This window comes from Sylvia atricapilla, chromosome Z (assembly GCF_009819655.1).
Source record: "Sylvia atricapilla isolate bSylAtr1 chromosome Z, bSylAtr1.pri, whole genome shotgun sequence".
Taxonomy (NCBI): Eukaryota; Metazoa; Chordata; class Aves; order Passeriformes; family Sylviidae; genus Sylvia; species Sylvia atricapilla.
In genome coordinates, this window is record NC_089174.1 from 29,110,902 (window position 1) to 29,128,058 (window position 17,157).

The following is a 17,157-nucleotide window of genomic DNA, read 5'->3' on the forward strand; positions in this document are numbered from 1 at the left end:
GCAGCAATTGGAAACTGCAGTGGGTAGATCTAGCCTCATGCCTTACTTGTAATAGAGGAGGGTATAAAATTTCCTTTTATTAGTAGTATTTCACTAAGGATCTCATCAATACTGTGGCAAAGGAGTCAAAGTACTGAGGTGTCCCAGGGCTTAAGTGCAGTGGCATAACTCTTTTTTTCTGTGGATTTGAATACCAGGGAAAATACCTCCAAGCACAAGTGTACGAATAAGTAGAGAAATATAGCTGCTGAAAATTAGTTTCTGTCAGATCCTGTGAATATAAGAATAAGACAGAAAATACTGGAAAACTTACCTCATTCTTCATTTCACAACCCTTTATTGTGATCCTTGCAATTTATTCTTGAGGTGTGTTTTATTCCTTTGGGCAGTGCTTCCAACAGCCACCAAAAGAATTTGAATTCTGTCTTTGAAATAAATGAATGATATTTCACACCAATTCTAACTCTTTTAACCTACAGCAGTTTTAATGGTGCTGTATGAGACCATGTAGGTAAGTTCTGAAAAAAGGTGCTAGTTCCGCATCCAATCTCTTGAAACCACCAACTAAAATACACCAGAGGCAAGTTTTATTAAGAAATAACTCACTCTTAATTGTGACTTTGAAAAAGCTACCAAGGGAGGTCACATGTTTGTTCATTACCTGCATTTGGCCCAGGAAAACTGGACATGGCTGCTAAGATCAGTGCCAGGGTTGTGTTTAAGAAATTTGGGATAGTCTTAGGTTCTCTCAGACATTAGAAAATATTGGAATCATTGCAGATTTTTTTTTTCACACACATACCAACAATACTTTACAAAATACTGATATGGCAGGGTCTGCTTTCTGCATGCCAGGAGAAGTTCTGGAATGAGGGCTGAAAATGTACCTATTTGGTACATTGATTTGTGTTTTGCTCCAGTGTGCTAAATTCCAGTCCCATTTAAAACTGGGAAAGTATTCCCTACTGTAGTAAAGCCAGAAATTCATTCAGCCTCTTGAGCTTTATCTACTTTAATAATGGCACTTCTTTTTGTCATGTCTGTACTTTTGTGTACAGGTCAGGGAGAGGGAAGAGAAAGAAGGTGTTCTAAAAATCCCTTAGTAATGTAACTGTGGGAGAAACCACAAGCTGCCAGTGTTGTGAGCACTTTAGAGCCTCAAGAGCTATAGCAGCCCACATCACCAGTCTGCTTTACTTCCCGTTCCAGAATTATAAGGCAGACCTAAAGAGCTGAACCTTTTTGCTTTTTAAGAAATATGGATTTCCTTAAAACACTGTTCTGTGGTGTGTAGTGAATTCTGTTGCCAGAATTCATCACTAATCAACATTTTATTAAGAGCTGAAGTAGAAAGGAGACGGCTGGTGTGGCATCTGCTTGCTCTGGTTGGATAGATTGAGGAGCGTGGACGGTCTGTCAGGTTAGCACGGTCTCTTTTGTCCCATTCACTTTGTTTCTGGCTGTCATTCTGAGTGCTAGTGGTTGTGGCAGCCCTAAACGTTCCTGCAGAGTGCACTGGCTTTTAACAAATAGCACTTTTCAACGGGCAGGCTGTCTATAGGCAACCTCCTGCAATTTTCTGTGTTTTAAATAGTTGTGTGTCTTGTTTTGCTTTTCAGTTGAGCTTTTAGATGTATTTCTTCAAACCAACGTTTAAGTAACGGAGGCAGCGGCAGGCCGCGCTCCCTGGCAGAGAGGGAGAGATGCTTTCCACCCGGCAGCCATAGCCACTTCTATTTTTCTCGCCGGGGACACCGAAGCTCCAGACGCCCGCCGGCCCGACCTCCCCCGCTCCGCCCGGGTTCCGGAGGGGCAGCGGCAGCGGGCGGTGCAAGGAGCCTCTGCAGCCGCCTCCGGCTGCCCCCGCCCGCCGGGGCCGGTGGCCGCGCTCACGGGGACGGGGACGGGCAGCTGGCCGCGGGCCCGCCCGCCGGGGCGGTGGTAGGCTCCCGCCGTGCCTCCCGGCGCATAAAGGCAGGCGGCGGGGGCCGGCCAGGGGCAGCGGCTGGCGGCGGCAGGGGAGCGACCGGCGGTGATGGAGCAGCCGGTGCAGACGGAGACGTGGAAGGCGCAGAGCCTGGAGGAGCTGGTCCGAATCCTCCATCAGATATTCGCCGAGGACAAAGTCAGCGTGGACGAGGTCCAGGCGCTGATGGAGTCGTACGAGAGCAACCCCGAGGAGTGGTTGCAGTACGCCAAGTTTGACCAGTACAGGTAGAGAACACCACGGAGCAGGGAGCCCCCGGCCGCGCAAGAGGCGGCGAGGCAGAGCCGCGGACGGGACCTGGGATCAGCAGGGACGCAGGGCGAACCCCTCCCACCACCGCCTCGACCCAGCCGACAGCCGCTTGGCCGGCACCGCGGGGCCGAAGGGCAGAGGCGGCGGGGCGGGGGTCGCAGGGGGCACAGCGGCGGAGCCGGGGGCGGGGAGCGGGCGGGGCGGCCGCGGCCAATGGCGGCCTCGGGGCACGGGCGGGCGGCGGCCCCGCTGACCGCGGCCGCCCGCCGCAATGGCCCGGGGAGACACAGCGGAGCCACCGAAATGAGCGAAAAAACGCGTAAACAGAGTTGGGAGAAAGAGCCCGAGAGAAGCACGCCGGCGGCGCGGGGCGCGCTCGGTGTCCGTGGCGGAGCCGGTGCCCGTCTGCGTGCCCTGCCTCATCGGCGCGCCGGGAGCCGCCTGCCCCGCGCTCCGCCGGAGTGCGGATCGAGGCTCCCTGCTGCTCGCCGCCTGCAAGGAAAGTACCTGTTGCGGTTTTAACTCCCTCTTGCTCTGCTACCAACTGATTTATCTTTGCTACTGTTGGCTTCTCTGTCTTAAATTTCAAGATAAATACATTTCATTCGAGTACTTTTTTTTTTTTTTTTTTAAAAAAACCCAACCAAACAAAAAAAACAACCGAAAAGCCGCCCCGAACTCCAAAACTTTTCCTTTAACTGTGTCATAGTGAAAGCATCATTCTAGCTTGACTCTTTTTAGCCTTCTTTGACCTCTCTGTGACTATCTTCCATTTGGAACAAATCCTGGTATCTGTAACAGAACATAGGAAACTAAGAATCAGGAAAACAAAGTGTGTTAACATTGGAAGTATGCACGGCAACCTTTTACGTATTTATTTATTACTCATTGTTTATAAATTTATTTTGTCCAGCCAGAGCTGTGCAGAAAAAACAGCACTTGAAAAGTTCTGTCAAATGCTAGCATTGATTACTTGTTTTCTGACATAATTGGAAAAATATGTCTACATAATATGTGTTCAGGTTCTGGATGCAGTGAGAGGCAGTGTATGTTCGCTTTGAAAGTAGTTTGTTACAAGCATCCTTTCTTGAGTAAAATAGAGTGGATTTATGGGGATACTAATTTGAAAGCATTCAATTGACATCAAAGTGCACTTTCTGTGTGCCTTTGCTTGCATTTTGCAGGTGAGATGAGGTGTACCATGGTAGGTATAAATATTTTCTTTACTTGGCAAAGTGCAAATACTTATGATTACAGCTAAAATTAAATCTGAAGGTCCCACTGAGCTAGTTGTATCGTAGCATGAGTCCCAGATCAGAAGGGTCACACTATGAGAAGGAATAAAGCAAAATCCAAATCCCTTTTCTAGTGAACTTTTCAATAAAACATGATGATGAGCTGTTCAGGGAACAGCTTATAGGAGAGTAAAAGGAAACAAACATAAAATGTTATTTTAAAAGAAAAGTTGCTCTAATAAACTTTGTTTAGAAGTAGATGGTGGCAAAATGTCCTTCGCAGGTGCTTAATCCACACAAAAATGCTACAATACAAGACAGGGAACCTCCAAGAACAGAGTAGGAGGACCATGTACAGGAAGTCTGACATCTTCATTCTTTGTTATTTTGGCTTTGTACAAATGAGTTCTGTGTAAGAGAAGGAAAGCCAAGAATATCAGAAAAGGAACTGCAGAAAAATGTAACTATGTATTCTTCTTGTTTCATTGCAGTTCTCTGTTTCTAATTATAAGCCAGCTGCTGAAGTGACTTCATTCAATAACCATTTTGATTTGATCCTGTCTACCACTCTAGTCTGACTCATAGTTCCCAAACTCCAATCATCTATATAATTCAAAAGAAATAGGATTCTAAAATAATAGATGTTCCTTTTTCTTCCCAGAAAAAGAACTTTTACCAAAAAAAGCCAAACTTACAAATACAATTTCATTTTTTCTAAGTAAAACTTGATTTCAAGAAAACAGAAGAAAAAGAGGTTTTGTATGTCACAACCTTCTCTCATAAATATGTTTGTATAATTTTCTCTTTTATAGACATATTAGTCCAGTAAAGACCAAACACTTTGTATTGCAGGTATACAAGAAATCTGGTGGATAATGGAAATGGAAAGTTCAACTTGATGATCTTGTGCTGGGGTGAAGGTCATGGCAGGTTTGTATTCAAAGACTATGATTTTAGCAAACGTATAAATTCCCCATATCTTTCACTGTCCTACAAAATAGTTGAAAAATAAATCAGTTCTATGTGAGCTAACAGAAGGTGTCTGGAAAGTAAGCAGTGCAGAGCTCCTGTTAGTATAGCAGTCCTGAATATCTGCTTTAGCTTTTGCAAGTTTGTACTTCATGGCCATTTTTAAAGCACTCCTTCAAAAATGCATTGTTTTTCTACACAAGCTAAGCTTCTCTACTGTCAGAGAAAGTTTTTAGTCACAGAGATACAGTGATTGGTATGACCCTGTTCAACCTGTCCCATGCAAGAGACCCATTTAACACCCAACTTCAGAAGCAGGTGCAGTTAAAATAGTCTTTGTTCTCTCAAGTTGTTTAAATCTGCCTTTGTGGCAAGATAAGAAAAGTAGATTTGGATTAGGACTGCAGATAGTGAGGAGGGAGCCCCATTCCAGAACTGTTTGGCTTTCTCTAGGTTCATGCATCCACCTTTTCCCTCAAAATAGATCATACTGCTGATGCGTTCTCCTGAGTTGTGTGCATAGACTGTAGACTTGGTTGTGTTGTCCTACAAAATGTCAGGGCAGAATCTGTCTCTTGGAGGGTCTTTCGTGAAGTACAGGCCAAAGCAAAAAATACAATAGCAAAATATGCAGGTTTTGACCAAATATTCTCACATCTAAATAGAAAACCTAAGGAGATGTTGGAATAGTTTTTTGTTTGTTGCAACTGATCATGTACAGTATTCTTTAGGGGATGCCATATGACAGTCAGAGCAATATAGAACAGAGCTCACCACCTCTACTCCTTCTGGGCTGCTCCCCCACAGCCTGTAATTTATGTTAAACTGTGTTCAAGTTGGATGGGCATTTGTTACAGCTAGACTGAGACCAGTTGTTCTTGCTTCCTACAAGAAGAAGGTCAGATTTTCTTCTGTTTTTTGGAAGGACCATGACAATTCAGCATTTGTGTTCTGTCCTTGAAGCAAGCTCTGCTCTCTCAGCTTCTCAGTTTGCAAGAAGTCCTAGTGTTTGTTGACTGAAAACAGTAATGTACAAGTACCAAGTTTTTGATTGAAACTCATTGGTGCTTTACTTCAGAGGATCAAATTCCCTCTTCTCCTTTCCCCCTGATGAATGGAGATCCCTCCTTTTGGCCTAATTCCATTTACTTCTATAACAGTTAGTCCTGTACTTAAAAAAAACCCTAAACTAATACTAAATTAAATATCTAACCTATATGTAATCTCTAAATGTGTCAAAGAAAACACACTTCAGAGCAAGAAGAGAGATGAAGAAACCAAACAAATCCTACCAGATTCTGTTGGGTTTTAATGTGAAAATGCTGGTGAAATTAACAACTTAGTATAGCTGGTTGTATTTAGTACTACTGGAATACAGCATTTTTTTTTGAACAATGCATGTGAATTCCAGCAATAAAGGGGCAACAGAAATTAAGCAGAATTAGCTCATTTCGTCACATTTTGGGAGCAAGCAGGGTGGATCAGGTATACATGCAAGTTTATATCAGCCTGTCTGGGATCATGTTAGAAGCATTGTTTTGTTTCTTGGCCCAGAAGAGTTTCTGCATTCTAAAGAAATTTTCAGCCCTACACCTTTCTCCAGACTTTCTTTGTATTTCTCCATGTCAAAGTCAATATCTGACTCTTCTCCGAATCCTGCTGTACATGAACTTATCTCAATATATTTCTATAGTAGCAGTTTTAAGTAGACATCTCTTAATGCATGTCCCTTATGCAATGGAATTTCATTCTGAGGTTTTGTCCCTATACAATATGCCACATCTTCTGTCTTGCACTGAAATTACATATGCATATCATGCTGAGTTTGGTTATTCTTTTCACATATATAGCAGTATCCATGATCACACTGACTCTCACTGCTTTATGAAGATCCTCCAGGGAAATCTAAAGGAGACTCTGTTTGAATGGCCTGGGAAAAAAGGAAATGGTGAAATGACTAAGAAATCAGAACGAGTTTTGAGAGAAAATCAATGTGCCTACATTAATGGTAAGATATTAATATTGTTTTGACAACTATCTGTCCATGGGTCTTATTCCTAACAGAAGAGTTCATCTGCTTTTTAGTCTCCTACATTTAACAGTATAATACCTATAGCTTTATGTGCAGTTTAAGAATGTGACTCTTCAGACTTTGCACAAGACTGTATTTAGATTCAGTAAAATAACCACAAAAAAAAGTGCTTTTCACTCACTCTTGAAACACTGTAGAAATTGTTCGATAATTTAATATATTCGGTATCTCCTCTAGCCCAAGCAGCCTTTAGCATTGTGCCCCTGGTGATTATCTGAAATTGTGTATAAACATAAACGTGAATAGCATTTTTTAAGAAATAAGAGAAGCAAAGTTTATATAGCTTGATCACCTTCCTTTTTTTTTTTTTTTTCCCCCAAAGAAGTAATCCTTTGAGTCAGTCATGGAAAACTTATGTTGAAAATGTAAAAGCTGTCTATGAAATAGATTGACCAGCCAGGAACAGAAACCTGCAACAGTGCTACTTCTTGTCTAAATCAACAAAAGGCTGTAGTGCTGAACTGCAGTGTGAGCAAAACTGAAATTCCCAATCTACAAAAAAAAATACACAATATTGAGAACGACTAAGATTCCATCAATAAAACTCTTTAAGTATGTAAATCCATGCTATCGTCGCATGCTTTTTGTATTTTTGAATTACTACCTTGTGCTTTACTGGAGACCATCCTGGAGTTGCCATCTGAGTGTAATGTGTGCTGGTGCATGAAAGACACTGCACATCATGCTGAACTACCTTGAGTTCAACAGAACAAAGGTGAAGTAGCAGACAAACAGGTCATCTGCTTTATATATCATGGTTTAAACACTAGAGAACACACATTGTGGGGCTGACCTTGGGAATTTCCCAGCTAGAGGGAGCCTCATGTTGAGTTATGAACTTAGCCAGGGTGAGGGCACTGGGGAGAAAGACTGGTGTTCTGCAGCCCTCTGCTGAAGTTCTGCCATGCTAAGTGAAAACACTAAATTGATAGGGCAGGAAATGCAAGAAGCGGCTTGACACATCTGCTGATGCTCCTATGCCAGAGACATGGGTTCTCCATCTCAGTCAGGTTTTCCTACATATGCAGTTCTTTCCAGTGCAAACAATTGCAGACTGTGTGCATCTTTTCCAGAGCTTCCTCAGTTGTTTAAAACAAATTTGGTGTCCAGTTCTCTGAGGCTGTTTGGATCTCTGCCATGTTTCATAACAGATGTTTTGGTTTAACACATTAAACAAGCAGAAGGAAAACACTGACAGTGTGTTGATTGCTATAACTGCATCAATAGCAAGGGCCTTCATGATTCTACTGCATGCTGCTTGTTTGCTCTTGTACGTAAGGGTTAGAACCCACTAAACTGTGTTTATTTGAGTTCCCCGCTAGATGAGCACAGATTTAGGACTTTCCTCCCCAGCTTCTACATCCTCTATTTAGATAAAGTATGTTAACAACACTTAGGGCTTCCAATCAGACTTAAGAGTGTACTCATGACTCTCAAGGTACCATGGCTATGTTGCACAATACAGGTCCAGATATTATATAACAAATTCAAGTACAAAGGCCTGAGTTGTTTTTACAGCAGGGTCATAAATTAAATTCAAAGTCTCTCTTGAGTAACTCAAAATCTCCATTTTAGTGTAGAATGGACATGGTTTGATTCATGGATGTGATTCTTCATGCCCTACATTTTTAAGTAATAGCTTGATTGTGCTTACTATTCAGTCATGGCTGGAAGTATGCCAGTCACTATTGATTAGTCACCTTATTGGAAAGAGAAAACAAATGAAAAATGTGTTCTCCAAACCAACAAACTGGAACGATTTATTAGGAAACAGATGTCTGCAGTAGAAGACACCATATCTCTGCCCTAAGTCCATTCCCCAAGTGCACCTTGGTGACTTTTAACATGAAGAATTAGCAACACAATTTTGCCCCCATCCTGCTTCTGAAATACATATAACAAGAGCTCTCCTAGGAAAGTAAATGAGCTTGAAGTCCTTTGGGAATGAGAGCTAGAAAAATACTTACAGTATCATCTTCCTTAATTTTCTTCGGATTTCTGTTGGCTTTTATCATGTGGTAGATAATCTAGAAATTACATGAATTGTGAAAGGCAGTAACAAATTTTTAATTACCAATGTTTTTAGGAATCTGTGCTAGAGAACAGCAGTCAAATTTCCTGTACTGGGTTACTTGTTGCCCAAGGAAGTGTGGACTTGCCTATTTGCTCATGAGTTACAGTATAAAAAACATTCTTTTCCGGGCAATTGAGACCTCATTGGATCTTCCTGCTAATATACCTTCTCATTTTGTGCCTTTGCTGGCGTAGACTCCATTGGCCTGCACCGTGTGGAGAACATAAGCCACACAGAGCCTGCTGTTAGCCTGCATTTGTACAGCCCACCCTTCGACACCTGTAACACTTTTGATCAGAGGACCGGGCACAAGCACAAAGTCACGATGACCTTCTACAGCCAGTTTGGAGAAAGGACTGTCTGCGTGAGTACAAGATGTGGTGCTCCTCACTCAGCCCCGGGCTCCGAGTCCTGTGGGAACAGGCACAAGGTGCTGCCCTGCTGCCTGCATAGGCTACAGTGACTCTGCCCCAGAACAGGCAGAAGGGTCAGCACCTCTGCCCTTCCTGGGCCATCCCTGTCTAGGATCAGATAAAGCCTCTTTCCAAATATTGTTTGAATGGTTGAATTGCACTTCCCTTGTGTGGTGTTCCCTACCTCTCCTTCTGAACACAGAGGATTAATGAAACATCTGCTACTAGTAAACCATCTGCAGGCAGCAAATTATGGTATACAATCTACTCAATGGGAAGTGTGAAGTAGCTACATTATTTTGGCCAGCATTAGTCAGGTGAAAGGTTTCCTGCCTAAACTGTTCTGCCAAAAAGGATCACATTACAAAATGTTTTAAACCTTGTAGTTTATTGTAAATATTTCTTGAATCAATTCAATTCTTCAGAATCACCATACTCACAGATAAAGACTTTCTCTGAGGGTAAGAGTAGGCCTGCTGTGTGTTGTCCGCATTCTTGGCCAATAGCATGAGATTTTATTTGGGTAGGAAAGAAATCTTAAGACCATTTTTGGAGCAACCAAGCTAGGACATGTGGGAGAGATTAATAGGGTTTCAGCACTAGTCCATGCACTGGGAAAAATAACTGCTTACTTGTGGAGAAAAGACTGATTCTGGATGTTTAGCTGCAGATGTTCAAACACTGTTTGGTTTTGTTTGATACTTACTACTTACATTTTCCTTTAAGCCAGAAATTCAGTGCTCAGGAGTTTCCTAGTATGAGTCCTTAGTCAGATCAATTTAAAGTTTTATATAGTTGACAAGTACCATGTAAATTATTCCTCTGAAGCCTGTCACATTATCAAACAGTTGAAACACAAATTTTTGACCTTCCCAAGTTTGAAAAGTTATTGAGAAATAAATTTGGAATTATAGGTCAGATTTTAAAATTTAATTAATGTGGAAGAATTCTGAACAAAATTCATGCAAGGATTCAGTGTTTGTTTGCTTTCTTCTTGTTTTAAGTTTTTATTGAATATTAAGTAAATAGGATAGTAAGTGAGACTAGATATTTTGGCTTGGAGTTTTTCCCTGCTTGGATCTGTACCCATCTGACACTGTTTTCATCATTTGTGGGAAAGTGGATCTGGCTTACAGGAAAGAACTAAATCTTAATCATGGGGTCTCTCTCTGAATTCTTGTAAATGGAATTCCATTAAAGAAGAAGGTGATAGCAAATCTCATTCAGCTGCCTAAAATGACTTCATGCTACAAAAACTTTCTGGTCTCAGTGGCTTGGTTTTTGGAGAACAGACTGGAAAAGTAAACTTTCTTCTGCTTACCAGATCACAGAAGGACACAGGGAGGCCTCCAGGGAGGTCTATAAATTATAAATACCAGAAGAGTAATGTAAAGTACATTCGTGTACCTTTTATGAATGAGAAGATTGGCCTAACAAAAGTACATTAAGTTCTTCTTCTTTGTGTTAATTATTTTATAGGTAAATCACATGTGATTTCTTGCCTCTGGCCATGATGAAGTCCTGATTAACTTACTCTCCAGGAAATACACAATAAGTTATATAGGTTTAAAAAAAATAGTATGTGTGTCAAAGGACTTGCCCATGGGAGTAACTGCATGGTTCAAGTACAAACGATGAGACAAGTGATAGGAAAGTTCATTGACAGAAAATTTTTGTCTTGGGTGTCACAGCACACCAGTTTCTTCTGCCAGGAATTTTGCAGGGGGAGGCAGTATCTCTTTGGGGCCTGTCTTCCAAGCTGGACATCCAAGCAGTTTCTGTCAAAATGGAGTAGAGTGGGCTGTCAGGGAGAGAAGACAGCCTGAGGGACGAAGCAGTCCTCAGCAGTCCCTTCTGCCATGGGCTTACTCACTATCACCCAGAGCCAATAGACAGGGTGACTTTGTCAGGCACATAGTGCCTTCTAAAACACTTTGGCAAGGAGCACTGAAAATATACACTCCAAGTATTTTAAGGTGCTGAGCTACTCTGAGAACAAAGGTCCACAATGAGACCACAAAATAGGCAATGACAGTCTCTTTCCTTAAAGAAACAATCTCTCCTCTTTCTTTTCAGGCTACAGGAGTGCCGCAGGAGAACAACTGAGAAGCATCTGCATGCATTTACATAAGACCTGCTGAATGTTTAACCAGGGACAGAAGACTTGCATGGCTAAGGCTGACAGCCAGATCAATTTCAATTCCTTGTACGTTGGAGTATACTTGGGCAGCCTCCAGACCGCACGCAGCTTCCTCAAGCAAATGCCAATTATGGGACACTAAGCTAACTAGTGCCATAACCTGCTTCAGAGGTTAGATGCCTTTTCTTAGGCTCCTGTTAGAATTAAGTAGTTTGTTTTCTAATTCTAGCGCCTCTTAAACTCCACCTCAGATTTCATACTGAGAATATCAGAAATAGGCTTTTTAAACATCATCTGATTCTTCTCAATAGACCTATGGGGATGTATGCTCTCAATGTAATTAATAACTATATAAACTTCTAAGCTTCCAGTCACTTGTACCTATGTGTAGTACAGTAGATACAACTAACAGCAGTGCCTTTTTTTTTTTTTAATTAAGTCTTTTAGGTTTTAATGCTTTAGGCCATCTTGATAATTTTGTGCATTTTTTACTCTTTTTTTTTTTTTTTTTTTGTTACAATTTAATTTGTTAGATTCTGTTTTAAATAGGAACGGAGAAATGCTTCATGCATGATGATTTGTAAAACTGATTGTACAGATATTTGACTTTTAAGAAGACTAATCATACTTAATTCAGCTAATGTCCAGTTCCCAAAGTATTCTGTGTAGCTAATGAAGAAGAAAACTGAAATAAAACTGGATTTCAGCACAGATTTCAGAGTTTTCAGCATTTTTTTCATGGTAACTGAAATACTCATCACACTTTACCAAAATCCACATTCCTCATGAACATCTAAATATTTTCCAAGTTTACTGTTAGAAAAAACTTCTAAAAGCTGGCAGTATGTCAAACATGCAAAGAATCCTGACTCCAATTAAGTGAGTGGGGAGTTCTGTCAGTGAGTGTGCTGATGTTTAGTTTTATCCTCCAGATTTAGTGACAGGGAAAGAATCTTCTTAAAAAAGAGTTAACTGTAATTACACACGTAAAAATCTGCCAAGCTGTCTGCACAGAGACTATCCCATTTATTTAATACATTTAATAACATATTCTCAAGTAGGGAATATGTAGCAATTCTCCTAGTCTTGCAAGTGACTGCTGGTTAGTCAGCAGTTTAAATTTTATCAGTATTGGGTTATGATGAGTCACATATTTCCCTCTGTATTGATAAGCCCAGAAAATATTTACTTTATGTGACCCCATTTCCAGAGAGGCTGTGTCAAATTTTTAGAACATGTTTGAGCAGTGTAACTGTTTTTGAATGAACCTATGCCTTGTTGTGAAAGTGTGACAGCATGAGAGATGAGCTGAGGCTGGCAGTTTGGCTGTCATGCTTGTGCAAGGTCACCTACACCAGATTGCTCAGAACTATGTCCAGTTGGATTTTGAGTATCTACAAGAACCGAGGCACTACAGTCTCTCAGGGCTTTTGGTGTTTTATCATCCTCACAATAAAAAAGGCTTATGTTTAGACAAAATGTCCTGCACTTCCGTTAGCACTCAGTGCTTCTTGTTCTCCTCATCCTTCCTGCAAAAAATTAGCAGTTTCACTTAGCTAACTTCAATTACAGCATATTCATCAGGCTTTTGCTTACTAGGTAGAATTAGGAACAAACTCTACAGCTTGTAGACCACATATTTAGTCAGGCCAGGGGGAATGGAAGATCAGAGAGACAGCCAAGAAGGCACAGTAGTGATGAGAGCAGCTAGCTGTTCTAGGATGCATATACACAGAACTCCAGATAGTACTCCAGCTAGTCACTCATATGCCTAGCAAGTGGGACAGAGGAAATGCAGGCAGAAGTGATAACAGCAATCTACACAAGTTGTCCCAAATACCATTTAATCACACTAAGCATGATATCATACATTGCATAGAATAGTACAGGAATTTAGGTGTTTCAGAAGACGATACTTACCAGGTATTCGTGTCCTCTATACCTCAATATATGGGAGGTAGCCTGCCCAACATAAAGGGTAAAAATAGAGAAAACCTCAAGAGAAATGTTTAATTGGGTCCCAAGTCCTTAGAACACACACCACAGCCACCATCTTTGCTATGTCCTAAGCATTAGCTACATGAAATGTTCTGAACAGCACAAGCACAAAGCTACTACCTACTAAAAGAAATATTCAATTCAACAAATATCAACTAATATAATGAGAAGTATAATCACCTTTTTACTCTCACAAATATACGTGTATAACTTGTGCTGGTTTAAAACACAGGAATCAGTAATGGCAAAAAGTATTTGTACACTATTATGGCTGAACAGCCAAGGTATTAAATCTTCTAGCATATGAACTACCTTAGCTTTGGAACAGTGTTAACTGGCCATCTGATGAAGTAGCAATATGCTGTAGGCTGACAATTAGATTTCATTGGGCAATGAACAGATGTTTAGCATTTCACATGCTTTTACCTGAAAGGTGCTATTGAGCAGTGTCACTGTAAATTGAAGAGAGTTAAACATTTACCTGGGATACTGCTAAGATCCTTACGTGGTGGAAGATACTGCCTCAAATCATCCAGACTGGTAACAGCAGGAGGAACTCTGCCTAAATATGATTTGGTATTTACTTCCAATACTTCAGTGAATAAGCTGCAACAGAAAGACACAGGAAGGCAAAGTAACGCCAGGAGTGGAGTGAAGTGCAGTATTTACATAATTTCAGCAAATTCCAAGGGTGTGGTGTTTTTGGTTTGGAGTGTTGTTATTATTAAAAATTTAGCAAGAAGAGAAACTGTTTATCAAAGACATGTTTGAGATGGGACGGCTCTATAGCAAAAAGTCACTGAGAAGGCATGTGCCACATGCAAGGGAAAAGATGACAATGGGGACTCTCCAGGAATGGAAAGGCCATCTCAGTTTGTTTGGCTGTGGCTGACAAGGGCTAGATACACTGAAGTTGTAGATGTGTTTGAGGGAGGTGTTCACTTATGTATAACCAGCAAGTGAGCAGCTCTTCTGCTCCATATGCTGAGGTCTAGAACCTTTAGCCTGTAGCAGAAATTGTTGCTCAGAGGGTTCCTTGCTGCCTAATGAGTTTCTTAATATTCTTGCAGATAATTGAGCCTAGAGTTACTTTGTGTCTGACTCACTACAAAATCTTGGCATACACAAATCAGTTCAATTTGTTATTTAAGCCTTGAGTCTCTTCATGTTTGAACATTGTTCATCATTGTCCATTGCTGATGTATAGAGGAACACAGAATCAAAATTCACTCTATATATAACACTTCTTTCATTACAGGCTTTTTTCCCTTAAACCACAAGGATACAAAATAAGCTATTCACTAGCTAGTTCTTGTAGTTATTTTTTCACACTCCTCTCACGACTGAGAGAAAGCTGTGTTGCAAGAATATAGCCTTCCCAAGGGTAAAAGAGGTGACCTGCCTATGTTGACTGTTTGCAGAGACAAACAGAACAAATCAAGCAGAAGCTCAGTGCTTTTCAACCATACTATATACTCCGCTCTTGCCAGTTTAGCTCATGAAAGATTTCACTGTCTTTGAATGTTAGAGTCTTATGTTCTGTGAATGGAGAGTTATTCCATTCACAGTTGCCTGGTAAAGGAAGCAAAACCACCATGGATCTACTGTGCAGGGCTTCAAGACCAGTTCTGACACTTGTAGCTCTTATGAAGCTTTATTCAATAATTTTTAATCTCAAATCTTTGAATCCAGTGGTGCTTAAGACTACAGCATATTTCTTCAGGGATGAACAACCCCCAAAATACACAAAATCCGCTGAACTAATTGAACTTCTGTGCATGTCACACAAAGGGAAACGGGGTTTTTCAACAAGTAATGAAAATATCTCATGCCTTTTCCAGATCTGTCTCCTCTTCCCTTTGCTTTTATTCTCTAATTCACTAGAAACCTTTGGAACAGATAGACAAGTACATTATTTTCTCTAAAAACTTAACTTTGTGACATTTAGGGTGTACCTCCTTCCTCTCTCATTGCAGGTTGAGAGGAATTCATAATGTTAAAATCAAGTCTATTTGCACTTCACTTCCCAATAGGAAAAAATGCTTTACTGAACCAGAAAGATAAAGTCTATATGCTGTTCAATGACTTGTGGTTTGGTTTATTTTTCATGCCTATTCTACTCTTTCAGGCCCCTGTGCTTTCTCTCAGGTTTAGTTTAGCTATTTGGTTGACCTGTGGTGATGAAGAATATTTTAAAACATAATGATGGATACATACGAATTAATGTATTTCTTAGGAGATGAAACACCATTAACCTACTTCTTTAATTTGTAATGGTTAGAGGAACAGCATAAGAGGATTGTGTGGCACATGCTACCCTTATCTGGCCAGTTTCGCTGAGATCCATGAATCACATGAATCACAAAGCTACCATGAGAAAAATATATTGCCTGACCAGAAAGCAAAATTTCTGCTGCAAAAGGAAGCTGGCATCTTGTTCTCCATTCCCGCTCAGTACTCAGAATCAGATCCTCAGGATCTCTTGGTTTTCTTTTTCTGTTTGTTTCTGTTTCTGTTTCTGTTTTGTTTGTTTAATAAAATCACATTATCAATGCAAAGAGTTTGATTTTCATTGTAAACCACTGTTTTGGGAAGCTCTGAGAGCTACAGTCAGAGAAAGAAACTTCCTCTTCTCTCCCTAGTTGAAAAAGATGCCTCAGCAAAATATCCACTGTTAACTCTGATCAAGTAAAGTTGCTGAAAAATTGTTTCAGTCTGCAGGCATGTATACAGCTTTTCCATTAAGAGAATTACTAAACGGCTGTGTGAGTGCTTGGAACCAGATGCAGAGACCTCCTGTTGTTGATCACTTACTCAGTGGATGGTCCTGAAGTTGCATGTCCTAAGCATAAGGACAGGTATTTCTGAGGGGCAGCAATAGTTCTGGACATTGAAGAGCTATACTGTAAATGCTGAGGGTCTGTTGCTACTTCAAAGACCAAGTTCATTTGAGGTTTGGTTACATATGCTGACAGAATGCATGGTTTGAACCTTTCACAGGAATATTGAAAAAACCTACTGGAGGCACCAAGACCCGTGGCATATATCTACTCCTCTGTTATAGCTAGGGCTCTGAATGAGCCTGAGGTTGCTTGTATGAGAATATTTACCAAGTATATTCATAGGGAGAAAACAAGCACTTTGAAAAAGTTTTCTTTATAGAAAATGTGCAAAATAGTCCTGTTTAAATTCAGATGCTGGAGGACATCTTATCATCTTCGTGGGCTAAATTTTTATCCAATCAAGGTTGGAATAGCTGTGCTGTTGTCAATGGAATTAAAATGTTTTACACTGATTGAACAGCCATTACCAGGACTGAGTATTTACTTCTGGTTACTTATATTACCTGAGATTACAAACTATGTCCCTCCCTGAACATGGTTACTTATGAGTGAAGAGGTGCTGCTTGAGAAAAGATTTAGCGACCAGTTTCATGTCCACCAGGAGTATTCAGAATTACAGTCTTCAGACAACAGGCAGGTATGAGAGGAAAAGCCTCTTCCTACATCATTGCATCAGTGAAAACAAATAGCACACATCTCTGCTTTTGGACTTCACTTTGTTGCTGCATTGCAATGTAGACAGAGATTAAGAAGGTCCTTTAATTTGTTCTACCTATTTTGGGGTTCTGTTATCTTGCAAAAATGAAAACCTTGTGTTAAGGTTTATAATCTGAATTCTGGCCCCTGTTCTGTTGGCACAAAGCACTTGAAAAAACAACTTAAGTAATTTTAAGACTCCCAAACTTGGAATTTTTGCTAACACACTGTTTAGAGCATTTTGCAAAGTATGGCAATATTCCAATTGTAAAATTTCTTACACCAGATAGGAAAACAACCCCAAGGTTCTCAGTGAAATTGAATTGCAGAAAGTAGAAAAATGTAAATTATTGTTGCCTTTTTATAAGCAATGTGATATCTCTTACTCAATTCCTGACTCATAAAAGCATGTAATAGGCATTAGAGTGTAAATCTGAAAAAAATTGACTGTTGCACAC

General features: G+C 40.5%; 1 protein-coding gene and 1 long non-coding RNA gene across 3 annotated transcripts; one reads left to right on the plus strand and one right to left on the minus strand.

Annotated features, from left to right (window-relative positions):
• Positions 1 to 1,976: 1,976 nt before the first annotated feature.
• CDO1 (cysteine dioxygenase type 1) lies at positions 1,977 to 11,875 on the plus strand. Of its 2 annotated transcripts, none has more exons than XM_066339820.1 (5): positions 1,977 to 2,214; positions 4,327 to 4,404; positions 6,294 to 6,451; positions 8,804 to 8,989; positions 11,099 to 11,875. In XM_066339820.1, exons 1-5 carry the CDS (start codon positions 2,036 to 2,038, stop codon positions 11,161 to 11,163), a joined length of 666 nt encoding a protein of 221 aa, XP_066195917.1. In that variant the 5' UTR covers positions 1,977 to 2,035; the 3' UTR covers positions 11,164 to 11,875. The 2 variants fall into 2 exon arrangements, with proteins under 2 accessions (XP_066195917.1, XP_066195916.1); XM_066339819.1 differs by having other exon boundaries at positions 1,991 to 2,214; positions 8,804 to 8,973.
• Positions 4,397 to 14,192, minus strand: LOC136374453 (uncharacterized). Its single transcript, XR_010745902.1, has 3 exons — positions 13,642 to 14,192; positions 13,083 to 13,124; positions 4,397 to 4,464 (listed from the first exon to the last, which is right to left on the minus strand). It is a non-coding gene; the product is annotated as an uncharacterized lncRNA (long non-coding RNA).
• Positions 14,193 to 17,157: the final 2,965 nt, after the last annotated feature.